Genomic DNA, 23,239 nt, shown 5'->3' on the forward strand with positions numbered 1-23,239 from the left:
AGATCTATGGTCTCTTAGCTGAAGGTGGTTCTCCCTGATAAACTAAAATCGACCCCCTAATATACCCTATCGTAGCTAGGAAAGCACTCCTAAAAATGTTAAGAACAGATGAGTGCATAAAGCATCGCAAGTAAAACATCCTTGTTACAAAAGAGAACTTCCAGTGCATCTGCACAATTGAATCGATTAAAGACTGATATTTCCAACACTTTATAAAATACGACATCCACCTGACTGGGATGGAATTAATATTCCTTACACATGTACAATCCATAACTGGGGTTGAAATATTTATTACACATGTACATATCTTAAACTGAGAACATGTCTAATTAAATGCATTAAATTTCTTCCCGACACAGGGGTACCTTTACATCTGTTTCTGCAGATAGTTTTCGATTTCGGAGGCATTGTAGGCACACAAAAGCAAGAAAGTGGGAGTGATAAACTTACTCAGTATGGTGGTAACCAAAAGATGAATATAAAATCACTTCAACAATAGTGCCATCATCCCCTTAAGACACATCATAATGCGTATCACGAAGGGAATATGAAGAACATATATATATAGCCTTTGAAGATGGATCCTTCCAGCACAAATCAAAGTTACGAAAAAGATGTAAAAAGACCAACTTCACAGCAAAGCTATCCCAATCATGTAAATAAGCATGGAAAGATGTTCTATGTGCAGTCCTTTTTCAACGATGCATATAAAAAGAGATTTTAGTTGATTGTAAATATCAATGTCAGAGATCTATAAAGCGATACGTCTTCTCAGTACGGGGCGCCCTGTACGAAAAAAAGAATGTGGTCGTGGACTTCATTTCATTGATTTGGTGGTGCATTGTGTGTGCTGCATGGTGCATGTTAGTTGATATACGACAAGGCAAGTTTGTCCCACTCACCATTACTGGCGTAATTCCCCCAGCTTTCCTTCGTCCACGTATGGAGAAAACGTACATACCCTCGTATTTTCAATAGGCTTTGCACAGGAGTGGAGCTTGGAGTGGGAGAGCCAATCAGGTCTCTCGTACAAGCATGTACGTCATTGACTTTGAGTCAATTCAGAGACTGATTCGAGGTATTGTTTGGAGATGCATTTTAGCACTTTTTAATTGGCAATTTCCACCTTATGTATTTTTTTTTCAAATGACATAATGATACTCCCCACATCATTACCTTTCGATTGATGTATAATACGACCATTCATAATTATTTCTCCGTTAAGATATCATAACTTTCTTATTTTACATCTAATTTTGATGAAATTTTCAGCATTATGCTTGTTTGAATTTTCTCTATTGATTCAAATCAATATTTTTCTTAGGTGGACTTGACCTGTCTATGTGATGACAAAATGCCATTCAGTGGAACAAATGTTTTTATCCACATATAGGCTTGCATACATGTATCTGAGTAGGATTGTACATTATACCTGACATCAAAAATAACAACTGAATAAGGCTTATGAACAAGAGGATACATTTAAATATTAGAATTATGAATATGAGTTAATATGGGCTTAATCTTCTTTCACCACCAAGCCCGCTTTTATTCATTATGTAGGTTTATAAGAATATGCATTTATTTAGTAAAAAATCAATGTAGGTATTGATTTGTGAATTTTGTTTCATTTTAATTTGATTATTGTTTATTTTTTATCATTGTGTATTTCTTTGTATTTGATGTATTTTGTACTTCTATTTTTATAGGTCTCTGATACATCATCATCAGACAAGTCGAAGATCGTAGAGATACATATAAATGAAAGAGTGTATCAAATGGAAGAAATCTGGCTCTGAAACCTGTGCTCCAAGCATCTCTAGTCAAGCAGAAAATCTATCACTGCTCTGAATCCCTCATCATGTCTGCAAACACCACATCCACCCAGCCATTGATTAAATTACTCTATCATCTTAAGCTTGCATGCCTGCTTGTCTTGGTGAGCTTTTCACCTTGGAAGAATGGAATACCATGCACCTCGTCAGCAGCAGCTAGGATGTCAACTACATGTACTACTGTCATAGCAGTCACATTGGCATTAGGAACAGCGTATACTACATCCACTGGGGGTGCTGGTGTGCAGTGCTCAACGGTAGCCAGTGTTGAAGGTAAGCTTAGGAGTAAAGGTAATGTTTATTTGGGAAATATACTAGTATACTAAATCAGAATATTAAAGAGACATAGTAAGATAAATATGAACACAAAATTAACATATGCTATGCCAGGTGTGAGGTAGTGAAGTAGAATTATTGTATCCCCCGAACAGAGTTCAGAGGATACTTTGGATTTGGCCTTGTCGCGCCGCCGCTGCAGAGATGTCCTTGTGAGCACTCTATCAGCTGCATTTCTTCTCTGATCAACTTCATATTTGGCATGAAGGTCGAGTATGGTATACTGTAGGAGCTGTTATTTTCGCGGGGGTTTTATTTTCGCGGATTTCGCGAATTGCCGATGCCGCGAATTTAACAACACGCGAAAATATTGACACATTTCTTAGTCAGCGCCAATGCCCCCAACAGCATAGCCTTGCTATTGAAAACATCCTGCATATTGAGAAATGGAGATATGCACCTCTATATGTACAAAAAATAGGCTTAGAAAATACAGTTAGTGATTCAAAAAGTTAGCTAGAATTTCACTTTTTTTAATTTCTCAAACAAAATCAGGGCCTAAACTATTTTCTAACATTATTTTATCAATATTTATACACTCACTGTAATATTAAAATGTATTTTCCATGAAACAATTTGATTTTATTGTCATCTGATTGACTCTTTACACATGTATTGGTAGCTATTTGCATACTCATTAATATTCATAAGTCACATGACCAGAATTTTGAAGGTGAACATTCTGTTCACAAAATTCCACAATTTTGCACTTTTTACCAACTTTTTTAAAAATGAATCGAATCAAACACAAATTCCAAAGATTGCTTAACCCTATAGATCCTGTGGCATGATGAATTTTTAGATTTAAAGGTTAAAAAAAGTGAAATTCAAGCCACTTTTTCCACAATTTGTAACTGTTTTTACAGGGACATATTTATGTATAAAAGACATATCAGCATGGTGACTTTGAGAGGTGTAGATTTGCACATGAATTGCACTAGTTTTGCTTCTTTGAAATGCTGTAAAAATGTATCTTACATCTTCCGATCGCGAATTTAACAACCCGCGAAAATGTCGGGACCCCCGCGATTCGCGAAAAATTCTGTACGCGAAAATAACAGCTTTTACAGTAGCGAAGCCGCTTATTGATTCTGGTGTAGGCGGAGACATCGGTGCCATGGTAACAAGAGTTTTTGTTGAATAGCAGAGATGTCCTTGTAAGCGCTCTACCAGCTGCATTTCTTCTCTGATCATTTTCAAATGTGGCATGAAGGTCCATTAAACAAAGCCGCCTATTGATTTTGGTGTGGGCAGAGGCATCGTTGCCATGGTAACAAAGGGTTTTTGTAAAAATAGCAGAGATATCCTTGTGAGAGCTCTGCTGGCTGCATTTCTTCTCCAATTATCTTCAAATTTGCCATGAAGGTCCATTAAGGTAAAGCAAATCCGCCTAATGATTTTGGAGTGGGTGGAGACATGGTTGCCATAGTCACCATATTATTTTTGTGGAAAATTTGGTCAAACCTGTAACTTCTGCTTTTTTTCCAGTTTGTCATAACAGAAGCAATATTAGGTGAAGCAAAGATGCCTATCATTTTTTTGGGGGGTCTTCGGGTTAGGTTTACAAAATATATCCAGATTACTCTATGATTGTATTCCCCAACAGGTGATACTGGATAATACTTTAGGTTCTGCAGAGTCACGCTGCTGCGTCATATTATTGTCATCAAATTTGATACCCACAGCCAAAATGTGGGAAGGGTCATTGTCGCCATGATAATTGTATTTATTTGTCAAATTTCTGTGTGAGCTCTTTATATTGCAATGACAGATGACGTGGTGGGTTCGGGGGATACATGTGCTCGGCCGTGCAAACCGCTGAGCATCTCTAGTTTTATCTAAGGTTGGTTCGGCATTTACTATAATAATTACTACATGCATATCGAGGATAATACATCCCACTATACTTTCAAAAGAAATACCTGCTGTATTCATTTATGTCCCTTCAGTATTAAAGTTTGGACAAAATAAAAATATTTGTAATCTAGTCCTTATAGATCCATCTCCCTGACTTGGACAAATTCCAGCTCGGCTTAGCTCTAATTTATGCATAGTTGTATCTAAGCTAGCTGGTTCCAGGATAGGAAGCATGTGGCTGCTTCCCGCAGGCTCCCAAGTCACCATTTTGAACTCCAATGAATCTCAGTTTTCTGTTAAAAATTATGATGTAGTCAGATAAAGAGTTCTCCCAATCAAATTTTCTGTACTGTAAGGGATATAATATGCATAGTCATGAAAATATGATACTAATCTAATGAAAATGAAAATCCTGTGTCAATCATACATGTTTGGCAAATGAGGCGAAATTCCATCAACTTTCATGTTTTTCCTGTATCAAATAAGAGATTTTACTCATTGCATACAGTACGTGACAAAGCAGCTTATCTTCATGAAGTAAATAGAAGAAAACGAATATCTGTTTTTTTTTTCAAAGTTGTGTTACAAAAATTACATACCGGTAGTAGGTACATATTTCTCACATGATTATGAAGTAAATGGTATGAATTTTTAGTAATTGTATTATGTATTGGACATTCATTTCATAAAGTCTCATTTAAACATGCATGTACTTTTTAAATGACTACAACAGGTAGGCTGTATGAGTTGCGTCTTGTTGGAAGCAATGCCACCAACGAAGGCCTCCTTCAAGTATTTATGAACAACAGATGGGGCTGGGTGTACAGCTATACTGATGCTTTACATGTACATTGGAGATTGGGCGAGGTTGCATGCCATCAAATGGGATATGAGGAATATAGTAATACAGGGTAAGTAGTTTATGTGAGCTGCAGAGTAACTAAAAGTCGCAAACAGAACAAAGTGGATTAATAACGCTACAGAAAATTGAGAAATCCTGCTTGGTCCTACTATATTCATAGCTCTACTGCTACTGGTTGATTAAAGGTTTGAAATAGAGTCATGTGAAAGTTTTCATATGTGGATTTAGATCTAGGTTTGAAAATATTCAGATTCTCTTGGGCCTTTGGTGACACTGAATTTCATTTGTAATTTTATCAATTACCGGTCCTGTGGTAATATGGGCAGTCATCGGTCAAAAAAATATGCCTTGAATTCAGAGCTGCCAAGTAGTACTGATTTTCAGTATTTAGTACTGGAAAGTGAGAAAAATACTTATATTTTAATGTAAAATACTGATTTCTAAAGTTTCAGCTTTTTGTGTTGTCCTATGGTATTTTTGGAAAATGGTGATTTCCTCACTGAAATAACTGATTTTCAACTTTAAAAATACTGAAATGTTCCTTTTCAGGTTGGCAGCTCTGTGAATTCAAATGAATACACCCTAGCTTATTATTTAGCATTCCAAGCATTGGAAGTCTTGAAGCTACACTGTACTATAGAAAAATGTTTTTTTTTTCAGCAGATAGGTTTTTACATGGGAATACTAAATTCACCATTGAAAAGGGGGTCCTAAAGGATAGGTACATGTTAAGTTTAAACATTTTAAATGCATTAATATTGTCATTTGGCAAAATGCAAATGAATCGTTTTTCTTTTGTTTATTGAAGAAATTATATGACAGTTTCATGAAAATGATGTTAATGAGTTACACTAGGACATGATGTGAGCTTGGATTGCATTTTTTCTGAAAAGGTTTGATGTTTTCTGCATTTAAGAATACATGTACACACATACATACATTATTAAAAATGTATATAATAATGCTCCCAATATGTGACAGTGAATCCTACTAGATTTTTTTTTCTCTTATAGGGGAAGGTGGGTAATTTGAGCACAGGGGCAAGTTGAGCCACCACCCCAGGCAAATAAGGAATAAGTCAGACGTTGTGGTGGTGTCATGTATTGACGACCCATTACATAACCCTTAACCCCACCACATTGTTTTCAACTTTGAAACAAAAGGTACATATATATTTTTAAATGGAAAAATACAAATTTCAGCCAAAAAGAGTATAAAAGGGTGTGAAATAGATCAGTGCTTTTTACTCACACACATCTTTAAATATAATAAAGAAATAAGAACAATATTGTTAGTCCATGTATGGATTCTCATTCTAGTCATGGTCTTTTAAATGATGGATGCATAAGAAATGTGTGGATGTGAAAATATGGCATGAAGTTCGGACTAGGATAATTTGAGCCAGCCATCAAGTGGCAAGTTGATCCATGGTAATTCTTATAGTAATGTATAATAAAAAAAAACTTAAAATGCTTGAAAGGCAGAAAGGAGCAAATTCACTAGTCAGTTCTTTTACTTTTAGAGGATGTTATTTATAGAGAATTAGCAAGTGAAAAGACTTTAAATAAAAAATTGACTTGCTGGTTCGTCCCGCATACATTTTGTTCATAGTTTTTGTGGCTCAACTTGCCTCGAAGATGGCACAACTTACCCCACAGATGGGGAAAGTTGAGCCATTTGACATCGTTGTTTTTCAAAGGTCATAATGACTTTCAGTGTGGGGGTAGAAAGTTATGTAGGTGAAAAATATTTCCCAAGAATCCAATTTAAAGGCAAGGTACTTATCTTACAAGATTATTAGTCATATCAATTTTTACGTGCAAAATGCAAAAGTTTCACAACCTACCCCGCCTTCCCCTAAACATTGTTAAAGATTAATGCCAGCTGGGTAATGATTTCTAAATGAGTTCACACAGAATCAAATAAAATGACCATACAAGTATCTGTATGCCTATGCATGAAAAAAAGATATATGCCAAAGGATTCTGGAAGAAATTTTGTAAATTGCTGAGAAATAAGAAAAATAAACATGACATTCTCATGATTTGTCTGGTCTTTTTCCATCCAAGTGCTTTTCTGTGTTGTGATCTTCAGTGCGATCAAGTTTCAGCTTAGATTTCATGATCTTACAAGATTTGATTTCACTCATGTCAAATCAAAATGTTCTGTTTTTGTTTACACTTTTAGGATTTCGGTTGATGAAAGCGTGAAGCAGCAACCTGTGCCCTGGTTGATGGCGAGAGTTAAATGTTCAGGATATGAATCAAGATTGGTAGATTGTGGACATATCAATTTTACCAGCACTCTTGTACCAGGGGAGCAGAGACTTCATGTTCCATTGAAATGTATCAAGGCACCTGCATTACAAAATGATACTCTGCTAGGTAGATATTGTGAGCATTATTAATACAGGGTCTGACGGTCCCAGACCGGTAAAAATCGCTGTCGGGCCAGTAGATTTTCAGAAATAGGAAGATTACTGGTCCGACATTACCAGTAAAAAATATCATTGTCGGGCCAGTAATTTTTCCAAAAATAGCAAGATTTAAGGGTCCGACATGACCAGTAATAAAAACCATTGTTGGGCCAATAACTTTTCCAGAAATGGTCAAATTCGCTGCAAACCATTTCCCCCCGTTAAATTCTGTCATTCACACACAGAATGAATCGCACGTAAGTGCTATTAGAGTAGCATACAGTGTACACGTAGCCAGCCACACAACCCACATGGTAAATTCTCTACTGGCTGCGGGAACGAAGCTTGGCTAAACTCTGGCAGAAATCTCTCACAGAACTGTCAAAATTCATGGTTCATACTCATGAAAGGCTCTTAGAATGTCCATATTTCCTAAGATTGGAGTAACTCTGTCATTTTTAAGCAGTAAAAGGAGAAATTTTCACTTCTGTTTTGGTTCAAACAGATCGGGTTTCGGGTGATATTGTCTGAATGCATAATAGCCCCACATATGCATTTATGTGTGTTGATACACTTGGCTTCTGACTTTCTTTCGTAGCTATTTTAATTGAGCCAAAAAGAAACTGATAAATTATTTATGATGATAGTTTTAGCTTTCTTCCTCTGTTTTCTTCCTATCTTTCTTTCCTTCTTTCTTTTCAATCTTTCTTTGTTTCTTCCCTCTCTTCTTTCATTTTTTGTTACTGTCTTTCTTTTTTATAATTTCCCTTTTTTTCTTTAATTCGTTCTTTCATTCTTTCTATCCTTTGAAAAAATATTTTTCTCTATTTGTTATTTCTCTCTCTTTCCTTCTTTCTTTCTTTCTTTCTTCCTTTCTTTCTTTCTTTCTTTCTTTCTTTCATTCTTTCTTTTTAAAAATATTTTTCTTTCTTTAATTCTTGAGTCTATCCATCCGAAATTTCATCTATTCTCTTCTTCCTTTCTTTCCTTCCTTCTTTTTACCCTTTTCTTTCCTTCATTCTTTGTTACTTTCTTTGTTTCTTTCTTCCTTCCATCCATCATTTATTTACCCTTGTTTTTTTTTATTTCTTCTTCCAGCCCTTTCTTTCTTACATTCATTCCTTCCTTTCTTCTATCTGTCTTGTTCTTTCCTTTTTCCCTTTGTTAAATCTATCCTTTTAACCTTTCCTTTCTTTTTTTTTGACTGCTTGCTTCCCTTCTCTCCTTTATTCTTTCATTCCTTCCTTTCTTTGTCTCTCAGTCTTTCTTTTTTTCTTCCTTTCATCTATTCTTTTATCTTTTCTTTTTTTTATATTGCTTGCTTCTTTCCTTCCTTCCCTTCCTTCCTTTATTTATTTTTTTCCTTCTATCTATCATATTACCTTCTATTTCTTCCTTAATTCCTTTCTTCCTTCTTTCAATCCTTCCTTCCTCTCTTTCTTTTGTCCTTCTTTTCATCTCTCCTTTTACCCTTTCTTTTTTATTGCTTCTTCTTTCTTTCCTTTACTACTTTCTGGATTTGTTCTTTCTTTCTGTATTGCTTGCTTCATTTCTTTCCTTCATTTCTTTTTCTTTTCTTTCTTTCTTTCTTATTTTTGTTCCTTTATTCCTTCCTTCCTTTTCTTCTTTAGTTCTTTCTTTTTTTTCCTTCCTTCACATCTATCCTTTCTTTACCTTTTCTTTTTTTCTTCCTTCCTTCCTTTCTTTTATTCTTTCTTTCTTCGTTTCTGTCTCGCTTTTTTTGTCCTTCATTCCTTCATTTTATGGGGGGGTAACGAAAGACTAGAAAAATAAACTTGCGCCTTTTTTTTAATGTTTTCTTTATTTTTTGGGACCAGTAGATTTTAGGTTCGAACCAGTAAAAATATGAAAAACTGGGTATGTACTGGTCTGACATAAATAGGTTGGACCAGTAGAAAAAAAGGGTTAGTGTGGAGCCCTGATTAATATATTTTTTTCTTAAAAATAATCATGAGAGCAATGATAATGTGCATAAACTTGAATTACCACACCAGAATATGACATTTCACTCTTTGTGTGTTATTTTGTCGGCTCTTCTGTTATATTCAAACAGGAGTGTTTCTGTCTTAACCACAATGTAAGATAAACCACACTTATCTAACATATATGAAAGCACTATCAATATAATATCTGCACTTTTACAATATAGTTCATGCTTACATTAACTTTTTAAAAACATGTAGATATGGGAACAGCATCTAGAACTATCAGTATAATTTTGAGAAGGATGAGAGGTAGAGGAGGGGGATTTTCTTTAATATTCCTCATGTATACAAGTATATTTTCAGGTAAGAATTCTTAAAGGACAGAATCAAGAAGATGAATTTCTTTCATCAAATATATTTTTTCCCCTCTTCAATACAGTCCAGTTGAATGGAACATTCAGCTCTGGCATTCTGCAAGTAAAGAAATCTCCCTATCCAGGATGGCTCCCTTTTTGTGGGTTTGATTTAGACATGATAGCAGGTCATGTAATCTGTCGTCAATTAGGCCACACCCATGCTAACAACATCATCCGCATGAACCTCATGTCTACTCTTATCTCTACTCCTGTGATAACATCTGTAGTCTGTGAAGGGTTTGAGAAGTTTCTATCAGAATGTTCAGTGATGCTAAAACCATCTTCTTCAACCTGTAATGGAATACATATTGACTTTAAGATATATTGTAGTGATACACCACTGCTTCCTTTGGGTAATCAGATATCCTGAATGAAATTTGCTGAGTTCAATTTGTTAATCTCAGACCGCAGGTCCCTATGCTAATGAGCAAAAAGGCCAGATTCATCCAAATCATCTTGTGGCTGAATCCTCCTCCTTGCAAAATCTCGTGATTCGTGAGATTTTCTTTCTCTAAGAATTTACCTGTTTTAGCCTCAAGTTAAATGAAATATTATTGCACCATCAGATAGAGTAAAAGTTACTCTTTCATATTGGTCATTTATTTTGTTTACAATATTTTGTTAAATAAGTAAATTGCTGGCCTGAAAATGTGCCTCAAAACTGAATTTTCTTCCTCTGTTTTCTTTTGCAAGTTGTGCAAAACTTTTTTATTTTGAGCCTCAATGTTATCTATATCACCATAAAGCTGAACTTCTGTACTTTCTCACAGTGCCACTCTTGATATGCGGCACCCTTTAATTGGGTCAAGATCACACTTTTCCCACCAAGGTACAAGACGAGATTTCTGAAATTTTGTACTTGCATGAAATCCAGAGTTCTGATTGGCTGGATAAGGTTCGCAGAACAACAGGCGCGAGGTATTTGAGGAGATTACCACATGGGAAGTGTGACCTTCCCACGAACCCAGGCACTGAGACCGTTGGAATTTGCCATTGTGTGGTCTCTTTGACCAATCAGAGTGCAGTATTCTTGTTTTCAAACTGCTTACTTGGCAAATGAAAAGTGTGATCTTGACCCGATTAAACCAATTCTTTTTTTGAAACCTGTATCATTTCAAAGCATACATATTCAGCTTTATCATGATATAAATAATCATTTGGGCTCAAACAAAAATAAAGTGTGAAAATAGCAGCTTTTGTCAGGTGAAAATATTTATTTTGTAGCATATTTTAGATCAAAATTTTAACCTATATTACAAAATCTTAGTATAAATCCAAACAAATGACCTGAAAGAATGATTCTTCTTCTTTACAATGGTACCAAATTCATGAAATTCGATGCACAATTAGAGCAGCAATTACAGAATGAAAAAAAGGTGTTTTGGTCTGCATCAAGGTCATTAAATATGCAAAACATATCAAGTCATGAATATCACTTGGATGAAAGAAGCCACTTTCTTGGGACCTGCAGTCTGACTGATCTAAATCATTTGGTGTGACAAGCAAGGCCCTCGCTGCCATTGAGTACGTGTGGCACAACTGGTTCAATTTTAGAGATATAGCACCACGCGTAAATCATTTCATCGATGAAGCGCCACACCTAAAAAAATAGCGCCACGCCTTATTCCTTAAGCGCCACACCTGATTTTCTCGAAGCATTTTCTACCTCCATGCTCGAAGCAAGCGCCTGGCTGACCGCTACCATGCATGCCAGCCCCGGGGATGCCAGCCCGATGCACTCCGCTCACCACGGCACTGACTGACTCTGGCATGCACACCACATCATATTCACCGCCCTGACAGTGGCGGTTGTGGTGAGCGCTTTTTGCCTGCATGGCGAGCTGGTACAGCCAGAGAGCTACACAGTTTCTCTCCATATACGATGTATAACAGAGGTACATGTACACACACAATCAATGACTGAGAAAGAATGTATTGCTGTGAATTCAGTATCCTCAAAGTCTGTGCATGATCAAGTACTATATCAAAATTAATTTTTGATGATTGTTTTGACCGACTTGATAAAGAATTAACTCCATCAAATGTTATATGTATAATTTTGTTTACTCTTATTTTCCAAACTACCTTTTTCATCTTTGTCAAGTTTCACAACTACAGGATGTTTGTGTGTTTTTTCCTTAATCATATTATGGGCCAATAGATTGGCGCGGTTCCAAAATATTAAGGGGGTGGTTGTGTCCCCTAAATTAGACGACCTCCCTCCACTAAAAAAAATAATAAAAAATGCCATCACTCATGAAGGAATTTTGCCCCCCTCCCCCCCCCCCGAAAAATTACAAGCAAATAAAAAAAAAGGTCATCAATCCACTTATTTTGGGTACATACATGCACACACCCCACCCCTGGATCCGTGCCTGTCTGTTATAATAGACCCCAGACAACAGAAGTATCAGATTTCTGATGACCATGTGCTTCTTGATCAAGATTGCGCAATTACTTTTCCGTAAACAAAAGTTAAGGGATGGGAGGAGAGTTCAAAGTCTGTGAAAGGGGCTAGTCTACGTTTTCAGTTGGTTCTAAAATGTCAACCTGCCATGCCAAAATGCATATTCTTCAGTAAAATATACATGTATTTAGAATAAATAATAGTTGGATTAAGCTAACAACGTTTGCATTAAATATGACTGGAAAATGTCCATAATTGAATTTGAACCACGACTGGTACTTCTATTACCCATATTGTGCTATCATTGATTTCTTGCCATTAAGCCAAGCCTCCAATTTAAGACTAGCAAGCAAACTTCTTCTTTATTATTATACTCGGTCCAAAAGAATGATGAAAGCCAGAACGTAGTTTTTTTCAATATGGAAGAGATAAACAAGGGGATAACTCTGAAATAAAGTATACTTTATACAAGGATATAAAATTTAAGAAATATATATAGTATGTGAATTGAAAACAGATTTAAAGAAATAAGATCAAAAGTGGCAAAATAAGTCACGCTTAATATATTATTCAATTTGATTTATCCAATCTAATTAAATTTGGTATCCTGTTCCAAACTCTATTAAAACGAAGTACAACATGTTAGAACAGAAATAAAGGAAAATAATAAGGGAATAAGCATGGAAGAAAAGATGGAATTGAGGAGAGACCACTCAGACCACCATGAAGAATGGCTGCATTGTGTTCTGATTCAAGGAAAGTCAGATGAACTGATGCAGAAAGGAGGGACATATGTAGTTGGAAAGTGGTAAAATATATTTTTTTCCGGGGGGGGGGGGCATGTTATCATCTACCAATTCAGCAGATCAAGTTGACCAAACTGCTCACACAATCCACACACAAATTACAGCGCAAACATGTGATGGTCAGAAGGATTTCAAAAAAAGTTTTACGACCCTGGTAACTCACTTGCCACAACAAGCCTGGATATCCACTTGTTGAGATAACTTGATCAACTGTAAATAAAATGTAACCTGCGATACTCCTGGGGGACAAGCTGTCCTTATCTGACCTATAGTCAAAACACTGAGGCTAATCATTTGTACCAGAGCTAAACAAATCAGAGAAGAAAGGGAGATCATTACAAAATGTATATATAACTAATTCTTAGACATTAATACACGAAAATAATTCTAAAACCTAAATCGATCGTTGATTATTCTTAGATGTTTGTGACTTCTGTTCGAGAGCGGGATTCCATAACGAAATGTATATGAAATATGTTTTTACTTGTTATCACCTCAAAACAATTTTAAGATGTTCCTGGTTGTCCGTTTAGTAATCTTAGATATTCATGACTTCTATTCTGTTTTATTGTCTCACCTGCATAGCAGAGTGAGACTATAGGCGCCGCTTTTCCGGTGGCGGCGGCGGCGTCAACATCAAATCTTAACCTGAGGTTAAGTTTTTGAAATTACATCATAACTTAGAAAGTATATGGACCTAGTTCATGAAACTTAGCCGTAAGGTTAATCAAGTATTACTGAACATCCTATTAGAGTTTCATGTCACATGACCAAGGTTAAAGGTCATTTAGGGTCAATGAACTTAGACCATGTTGGAGGAATCAACATCAAAATCTTAACCCGAGGTTAAGTTTTTGAATGGGCTTCATAACTTAGAAAATATATGGACCTAGTTCATGAAACTTGGACATAAGGTTAATCAAGTATCACTGAACATCCTTCTTGAGTTTCACGTCACATGACCAAGGTCAAAGGTCATTTAGGGTCAATGAACTTTGGCCGAATCGGGGGTATCTGTTGAATTCCCATCATAACTTTGAAAGTTTATGGATCTGATTCATGAAACTTAGACATAATAGTAATCAAGCATCACTGAACATTTTGTGCAAGTTTCAGGTCTCACGATTAAGGTCAAAGGTCATTTAGGGTCAATAAACTTTGGCCGAATCGGGGGTATCTGTTGAATTACCATCATAACTTTGAAAGTTTATTGGTCTAGTTCGTTAAACTTGGACATTAGAGTAATCAAGTATCACTGAACATTCTGTGCGCATTTCAGGTCACATGACCAAGGTCAAAGGTCAATGAACTTTGGCCGAATTGGGTGTATCTGTTGAATTACCATCATAACTTTGAAAGTTTATGGATCGATTCATGAAACTTTTACATAAGAGTAATCAAGTACCACTGAACATCCTGTGCGAGTTTCAGGTCACATGATCAAAGTCAGAGGTCATGTAAGGTCAATGAACTTTGGCCATGTTGGGTTTTTTTGTTGAATAACCATCATATCTCTGTAAGTTTATTGGTCTAGTTCATAAAAAGTGGACATAAGAGTAACCATGTATCACTGAACATCTTGTGCGAGTTAGAGTAGTTTTCAAAGTCAGCACTGCTGCTATATTGAACTGCGTGATGCAGGTGAGACAGCCAGAGGCATTCCACTTGTTTTCCTTTCCGCCATTGTCTAAATAATAAATATATCATTTTTGTTTATTTTTGGTGAACGGGATTTCATAACAAAAGGTATGTAAAATATATTTGTACTTGTTAGCAGTTAGCACCTCAAATCAATTTTAAAACTTTCCTGATTGTCCGTTTAGTAATCTGAGATATTTAGGACTTATTTCAATTCTGTTTTATTGTTTTCTTTCCGCCGTTCCTTTTGGAGGAGGGGAGTTCATAACAGAAGGTATATAAAATATGTTTTTACTTGTTAGCACCCCAAATCAATTTTAAAACGTTCCTGATTGTCCCTTTAGTAATATGAGATATTTAGGACTTCTTATATCTATTCTGTTTTAATTTCCTTTCTGCCGTTCCTTTTGGAGGAAGGAAGTTCATAACGGAAGGTATATAAAATATATTTTACTTGTTAGCACCTCAAAACAATTTCAAAATGTTCCTGGTTGTCCATTTACTAATCTGAGATATTTACGACTTCCATTCTGTTTAATTTTCCTTTCCGCCATTGTCTAAATAATACTATGTCATTTATATTTCTTTTTGGAGAACGGGATTTCATAATGAAAGGTATATAAAATATATTTTACTTGTTAGCACCTCAAAACAATTCTAAAATGTTCCTGGTTGTCCGTTTACTAATCTGAGATATTTACGACTTCCATTCTGTTTTATTTTCCTTTCCGCCATTGTCTAAATAATATGTCATTTATAATTATATTTCTTTTTGGAGAACAGGATTTCATAACGAAAGGTATATAAACTATATTTTACTTGTTAGCACCTCAAACAATTTTAAAACATTCCTGGTTGTCCGTTTAGTAATCTGAGAAATTTACAAGTTCTATTCTGTTTTTTTTTCTTTCTGCCATTGTCTGAATAACACGTCATTTATGTATCTTTTTAGAGAACAGGACTTCATAACGAAAGGTATATAAAATGTACTTTTACTTGTTAGCCCCTCGGAACAATTTTGAAACGTTCCTGGTTGTTCGTTTAGTAATCTGAGATATTTAGGACTTCTTATTTTAATTCTGTTTTGTTTCCTTTTCCGCTGTTCCTTTTGGAGGACGGGAGTTCATAACGGAAGGTATATAAAATATATTTTTACTTGTTAGCGCCTCAAATCAATTTTAAAATGTTCCTGGTTGTCCGTTTAGTAATCTGAAAGTTCTATTCTGTTTTTGTCTCGCCTGCGTAGCGGAGCGAGACATAGGTATCACTATTTCCGGCGTCGTCAACAATTGTGTTGTACACCCAATAACTTTCTATAGATTCGAGGTGGGATCACAAAATTCATACCAGAGGTCCATTTCCTGAAGGCACAGGTCAAGTTCGAATATGAGTCGAATTTGAATAAGGTCAAAGGTCAATGAACTTTCCATGACTGGCACAATTGTGTTATACACCCAATAACTTTCTATAGCTTCGAGGTGGGATCACCAAATTCATACCAGAGGTCCATCTCCTGAAGTCACAGGTCAAGTTCGAATATGAGTCGAATTTGAATAAGGTCAAAGGTCAATGAACTTTCCACGACTGGCACTGTGCTGTGCTGTACACACAATAACTTTCTATATCTTCGAGGTAGGATTGCCAAATTCATACCAGAGGTCCATCTCCTGAAGGCACAGGTCAAGTTCGAATATGAGTCGAATTTGAATAAGGTCAAAGGTCAATGAACTTTCCATGACTGGCACTGTGCTTTGTTGTACACATAACTTTCTATATCTTTGAGGTGGGATCACCAATTTCATACCAGAGGTCCATCTCCTGAAGGCACAGGTCAAGTTCGAATATGAGTCGAATTTGAATAAGGTCAAAGGTCAATGAACTTTCCACGACTGGCACTGTGCTGTGCTGTACACACAATAACTTTCTATATCTTCGAGGTAGGATTGCCAAATTCATACAAGAGGTCCATCTCTTGAAGGTGCAGGTCAAGTTTGAATGTGAATTGAATAGACCAGTTCGTAGTTACTTCCTGGACAATTTTGGTCAAATGACCTTTCATTTCTTTCATTATTATAGGCAGATTTCAAAGCAAGTAATTACGTTAGCTTGCCTTACACAGCAGGATGAAGAAATTGAATAGACCAGGTGACTAGAATAGCACACCAATGACCACTTTATGAAGGTATTTGTTGCATTCCTACTTCAAATGCATATCATGGCATGTTGCACAATGTACTTGGCAAACTGTGAAATACCAGTCGTTCGTGGACGCATTGTTTTTTGTGGATGTAAATGAAAACCACTATTCAAAAGAATATATGAATAATCAAGATATCAAAGTTGGTGCTTGTCTCATTAGATTTTAAACCACCATGTCACTTTAGTACAATTGACCTTCCTCTGATCATGCACAGAAAGGAACTACGAACTGGCTTATTTGATTAAGGTCAAAGGTCAATGAACTTTCCATGACTGGCACTGTGCTGTGTTGTACACATAATAACTTTTTATACCTTCGAGGTAGGATCGCCAAATTCATACAAGAGGTCCATCTCTTGAAGGCGCAGGTCAAGTTCGAATGCGAGTTGAATTTGATTAAGGTCAAAGGTCAATGAACTTTCCACGACTGGCACTGTGCTGTGTTGTGCACTCAATAACTTTCTATTGCTTCGCAACAGGTATTAAAGATATCTGACTGGTACTGTATGTTCGGATGCTTTTTGTATCTGTTTGTTCCACTAAAGGCATGACCTTATCTGTTTTTTTTCCACTAATGACATGACCTATAGTTTTGACATGCAGTCTCTTCATGACTGCAATATGCAGGCTAGACAACGCTTGGCATTTGTCTTGTTTAAATGACATCATACCTTAGAAAGTATATGGACTTAGTTCATGAAACTTGGACATAAGGTTAATCAAGTATTACTAATTATCCTGCCTGAGATTCAGGTCACATGACCAAGGTCAAAGGTCATTTAGGGTCATTGAACTTAGACCATGTTGGGAGAATGATTTTCAAAATCTTAACCGAAGGTTAAGTTTTGAAATGACATCATAACTTTTAAAGTATATGGACCTAGTTCATGAAACTTGAGCAAAAGGTTAATCAAGTATTAGTGAACACCCTGCTTGAGTTTCAGGTCACATGACCAAGGTCAAAGGTCATTTAGGGTCAATGAACTTTGGCCAAGTTGGGGTATTTGTTGAATTACCATCATAACTTTGAAAATTTGTGAATCTAGTTCATGAAACTTGGACATTAGGTTAATCAAGTACCACTGAATATCCTGTGCAAGTTCAGGTCACATGACCATGGTCAGTGGTCATTTAAGGTCAATGAACTTTGGCCGTGTTGGGGGTATTTGTTGAATTACCATCCTAACTCTGAAAGTTTACGGATCTAGTTCATAAAACTTTGGATATAAGAGTAATAAAGTATCACTGAACATTCCCTGTGAATTTCAGGTCACAAAACCAAGGTCAAAGGTCAGTTACGGTCAATAAACTTTAAAGGGGAATACAGCCTTGGCCATAAAATATTGTTTTGGGAGGGAGAAAAATAAATTAAACAGAATGGTGAAAGTTTGAAAGAAATCGGACAAGTAATAAGAAAGTTAGAGCTGTTTTAAAATTGAGATCACTAATACCATGTAGATTTCAAATTGGCTATTGGGTGAGTAAATTATGACAAGGGGCAAGGACAACTTTCCCATAGGCCATGTACTTTATTATCAGGGATTTGTGGTTTTCTCCTAAGTATCAATTCCCATGGGGCAGTAATCTAGATATAACCCAGGTAGTATATTGTTTTATGTCCTCATGAAAGAAAAATATAATTTGAAATACTACTTTTGGGAAAAATGACATTTTAGCCATAATATGTATTGGAGTACATGGAAGAGTAGTCCTTGCCTTACATCACTATGATATCACACATGTGGCCAATTTGACGTTTCCATGGGTATAGTGATTACCAATATTTACAGCTTTAAAAAATTCATAACTTTCTTTTTGTTTATTCAATATTGTTCAAACTTTCACCTATCACTTTGTCTGATATTTCTTTTCATGACAAAAACAAGTTTTTATTTGGGTTGGATTCCCCTTTAATAGGCCATGTTGGGGTAATTGTTGAATTGCCATCGTAACTTTGACAGTTTATGGAAAGAGTGAATAAAAAGTGGACACGGGTATAGTTGACAAGTCTTAAGTCACCGTTCAAATGTCATTTATGGTCAATGAATGTCACAAAAATACTATTCATTATATGAATGGTGTTTTTGTGAATGATTATTTTATAGTAGTTTTCAAAGTTAACACTGCTGCTTTATTAAATCGCGTAATGCAGACGAGACTGCCAGAGGCGTTCCACTTGTTTCCTTTATATTTCTTTGTTTTTAGAATTTTTTATGTATCTCTTTGTTTTTTATCGTTTGTTTTTCTTTTTTTGTCATTGGAACTTATTACAGACCATTAAACAACTAAATTAAACCCTAAATTAATCAAACAGACCAATCAGGACGAAAAATAATCCTTTTATGAATTTTATCTCCCATAGACTTTGTACACAAGTATAAAAATGAGCCATTTTCGGCTTGACATTGTCTCGTAAAAAGTCAGGTGGCGTCGCAATGCTGTACCAGTATATCGCGAAATTGGTCTCCGGAGAGTTGCCGGAGACTTCAACAAAAAAAAGTCATACAATTTTGTGGTGCTATCTTTTTGCATTTTGGAAATATCGCGGGAAGCATTGGGGGGGGGCATGATGCCGTTTTAGGGTTAATGTTATCAACAACGGATCATTATTTAGCGGTAATCATAATTTTATTTAATGCCTTTGATTTTCCCTACTGAACTGAAATAATTCATTGTAGTTCAGTCAATTCCCTCATATTTCTATTTTTGTTTCATAACTTTTAATCAAATCTGCTTTATGATCTAGCACTGTGTGTGGCTTAAGTGTGTGAACTGTCTTTTCCCTTTTAGCTTCGTTGATCGTTTCGTATGATATCACGAGGAACATAATGAAAGGTGTAAGCTTAAATTCATTTACATGATAAACTACCTCTGTGAGTTTTCAGTGATTAGTGTAAATTTTGCTGTTCAACTTCGTTAGTGAATAGAGGTTCAGCAACAAAAATGAAGAATTATATCAAATTTGCGAACATCAAAAGTGACTAGATAGTCTTATTCTCACAAGTGAGTAATTCAGCATATGTCGTGTAAAAAAAAGCAATACTCATGCATCATGCAAGTACTCGAACAATGAAAATGCCCTACTCGCAAGGTAACTTTCCAGACAACACTCAAGTAGACTTGAGTCCTTGACTACTTATGACAGGCCTACTCTCAAGTCTATTTTAGGACTGCTTCAAAAGACAGATCAGTATAATAGTTAGGTTTGTTTAAAGACTTGATACTGATATACTTCCATCTGCAGCAGAGAATTGCCATAAAAAGAGTCAGGTTCTTTTTTTAATCTTAAATTTCTGGAAGTTAATGTGCCCATAATATTTAGAGATAATTGTTGTTAGATAGAAGATTATTTGAATATTACTGGATACAATATTCTGAAATTATTGCTGTATCTATGAAGATGATATCAGGGTCTTGTCCACGGAGGATTATTCTGTCACAGCACCCCCAGCAGAAATAGATAATGCTCCGTGGCCAGGTCCATGGATAATATGTAAAAGCTGAATGTAATTTGGAAGGAAAGGATTTGTTATTGCCTGAGAGAAAAATTACAAGCTACTATTAGAAGAATAAAATGTCAAACTCCACAAAGTTCAACAAATGGATATGTTTGATAAATTTTTTTCAGGATCATTACGTTTAGTATCATCAAGCCAGTCTTCAACCAAAGGACGTATTGAGATCTATGGCAATCAATCTAGATGGGGGACTATCTGTGATGATTACTGGACAGATAAAGCTGCTACAGTTGCATGTAGACAGATGAGGTTGGGCAGCATTGGTATTTCTCATGGCAACGCATTCTATGGCAGTGGGGAAGGACCCATCTTATTAGATGATGTACAATGCAATGGTGATGAAGAGAGGTTGCTACAGTGTGATACATCACCACTGGGGGAACATAACTGTATTCATGCAGAGGATGCTGGTGTGGAGTGCTTTGATCATATGCCTACAGTAGCTCCAAATAAAGGTATGAAAATACATTGATGTACAGCCTGCTTACATGAAAAGTCATGATGAGTTGAAACAGTGTATATGAATAGTATATCGTGTTTTTTAATTTGCAAATATTTTGCTGGTAATGTTTGCAGATACCTTTAATAATGGCATCTTGTGTTTGGTCATCAGTGTAGCACCACTGCTCATGATTGGAGATGGTCCTGTTCACAGATACGGTCCACTTTTGACTTTTTCCATTTAGAAGCCCCATGCCCAAAAATAAATGAGTTATACCTTGGTCACATTTACTCTACGGCAAGTCAAAAACAGTTGTTTTATTCCTTTTTATTCAAACCATCTGTATTTAGCTGGTACAAATATGTTAAAACGGCTGTGTTTGTCTCGCCATACGGCTGCGGTAGATTTACTTTACACATACAGACACACACTCAACCCGTGGCAATCATTATCCTATCCTTTTGATATGCACTTAGGTGACAAGTTTGTTTTGTCAAATCAAATGTGAAATTTATTAAAAAGTCAACTTCAATTACTGTTTACTTCTAAATGTTTTGACTCTTCGATTTTAAATCATAAATATTCAAAAGTAAGTAGCCTGTATTATAAAGTCTGTATTTGTCCTAAAGCTAATTAATAACTGTGGCAACAAATGTTTGACATATATTTAAGGAGATGGAATGATGCAAGTGACACAGACATATACATCATATTATCTTGTAAATAATAAAATCAGATATGATTTTTCTGAATTTCATCAATGAATAGATTATCTACACGCACTACTAGTTGTAAATCAGCACAGATTAATCCAGGGTTGCATATCCCTGGAGAATGGAGCTGGTAAGTGATGGCAGTAGAAGCTGTCAACTTGAGGGCACAAGAAGCAAATAGCTCTCGACAGGAAGGCATGCTTATCAAGAAAAACAACAAGTAGGAAAGGTTGAATGCCCAAAGCTTCTTACAAAAATTTGCGAAATAAACTGTCTGACTTGAAAAGGGCTCAGAAGAAACTGTAAGTACCATAGACCTTAAGGCCACCGCACACCTTAAGACCCGACTGGTCTGCGACTGAGTGAAGGGAAATGTTACATCACAGCTCTTGTCATAGATAAATCGCAAAGAAAATTGTAAGGATTTGACATGTTGAATCCTTACAAATGGATCGCAAGCTCAATCCAACTTCCAACCGATCAGACTGCAGAGTCACGACGCGTACATGATATGCAACGCGCGTACATGATATGCAACGCGCATACGCAGTAGTAAGCGCCATTTTCTCAGTTGCTATGGCAAAAAGCAAAAAGCGCATGTGTGAGTCGCAGACCAGATCGCAAGGTGCACAGTGTCAAGGCTTTATGACTACCTTGCAATTCATCTCTAATCACTCAGTCGCAAACCAGTCGAGTCGTAAGGTGTGCGGTGACTTTAAGGCATAACACCGGAGAGAAGAGCATCAGTGAATATAGCCTGGATTGCTTATACACTCGTGAGATGAAAAATAGAATTGGGAGAAAGGATTCATGCAAGGGGAAAAGCTGATCGCCCTGAAAGTGTAATTTCACCCTCACCAGGTACCACACAAGCTCTGACAGGCAAGAGACCCTGTCTTCTCTAACAGATAAGAAGGACGAGAAGGGGCTAAGAAGAAAGCTCAACTTTACCAGTGGTGGTACATGTAGTCTTACTCTGATTCCTGGCTATAAAGAAGCACTGGAAAGGGGCAAACACCAATGTTTCTGCCATCAAGATGGTTCATGGGTGAATGAAAGGGCTTGGAGGAACCTTCAACCATGACCAGAACTGGTTGCTACCAGAAGAACACTTAATGATCAAGTGCTAAAACAAAAGTGAGACATAGTTTCGAAGAGCTTTTTTTCCCTAGCACTTCAGGAACCTAAGAAGGACTCCAGAAGGAGCTAGCGTATTACAGGCTGGTCACATCAAGAAGAACTAGACCAGAAGACTTAAAAAGCAGTTGGGTTTTGGATAGCCCTGAAAAGTCAGTGACATCTTTCGATATTGTGGCAAAAGCTGAGCGATAGCACAAAATAGTGTGATGAGGAAAGTGAGAGACATCCTGTTCACTTCACCAGATTGCAAAGACCTCAAGTCTGGAGCTGTTCGGAGACCTAATAGACCCAATATGTTCCTGATAATGAACTGATAAATTCACGCTGAGAAATCTGATGACTTTGCTCCTTTGCATCCAAATGCTTCCAAGCAATTAAGAGAAGATTCATCGGGGATGAAGGGTCCCTAAAAGAAGCTGGGATACAATGTATGCGACCTCAGAGAATAGAGAAAAAGAGGTTGAGGCTTCTATCCAAAAATAGATAAGGTGGAGACTGAGCCCGAGTCAAATTGATTTTAAAATCGGTGTTCGATCGATGTCATCAAGCGCCGGTGCAGGTTTTGCAAAATTGGTGCATAAAAAAAGACAACAAAATAGATTTAATGTCGTTTGGGTCACACAATCATCAAAACAAATAGTAATGTAGCACTACTACGACTTAATTGACTTATATTCCCCCAAATGTGAAACCAATTGTGTAATT

The 23,239-nt window shown here is 36.3% G+C and overlaps 1 protein-coding gene across 2 annotated transcripts; it reads left to right on the forward strand.

The window, feature by feature from the left end:
- The first annotated feature begins 1,715 nt into the window (after positions 1–1,715).
- On the forward strand, positions 1,716–22,600 carry LOC121408099 (deleted in malignant brain tumors 1 protein-like). Of its 2 annotated transcripts, XM_041599440.1 has the most exons (5): positions 1,716–2,111; positions 4,765–4,942; positions 7,081–7,277; positions 9,695–10,024; positions 20,350–22,600. In XM_041599440.1, exons 1-5 carry the CDS (start codon positions 1,865–1,867, stop codon positions 20,709–20,711), a joined length of 1,314 nt encoding a protein of 437 aa, XP_041455374.1. In that variant the 5' UTR covers positions 1,716–1,864; the 3' UTR covers positions 20,712–22,600. The 2 variants fall into 2 exon arrangements, with proteins under 2 accessions (XP_041455374.1, XP_041455375.1); XM_041599441.1 differs by lacking the exon at positions 9,695–10,024.
- The last annotated feature ends 639 nt before the right edge of the window (positions 22,601–23,239 follow it).

Source organism: Lytechinus variegatus, chromosome 2 (assembly GCF_018143015.1).
Source record: "Lytechinus variegatus isolate NC3 chromosome 2, Lvar_3.0, whole genome shotgun sequence".
NCBI lineage: Eukaryota > Metazoa > Echinodermata > Echinoidea > Temnopleuroida > Toxopneustidae > Lytechinus > Lytechinus variegatus.

Coding starts and splice junctions, on each gene's coding strand:
- LOC121408099 (XM_041599440.1), top strand. CDS start 1,865: ATGTCTGCAAACACCACATCCACCCAGCCATTGATTAAATTACTCTAT. Junction 4,943..7,080: donor GAGGAATATAGTAATACAGG/GTAAGTAGTTTA, acceptor TTACACTTTTAG/GATTTCGGTTGATGAAAGCG. Junction 7,278..9,694: donor ACAAAATGATACTCTGCTAG/GTAGATATTGTG, acceptor TCTTCAATACAG/TCCAGTTGAATGGAACATTC.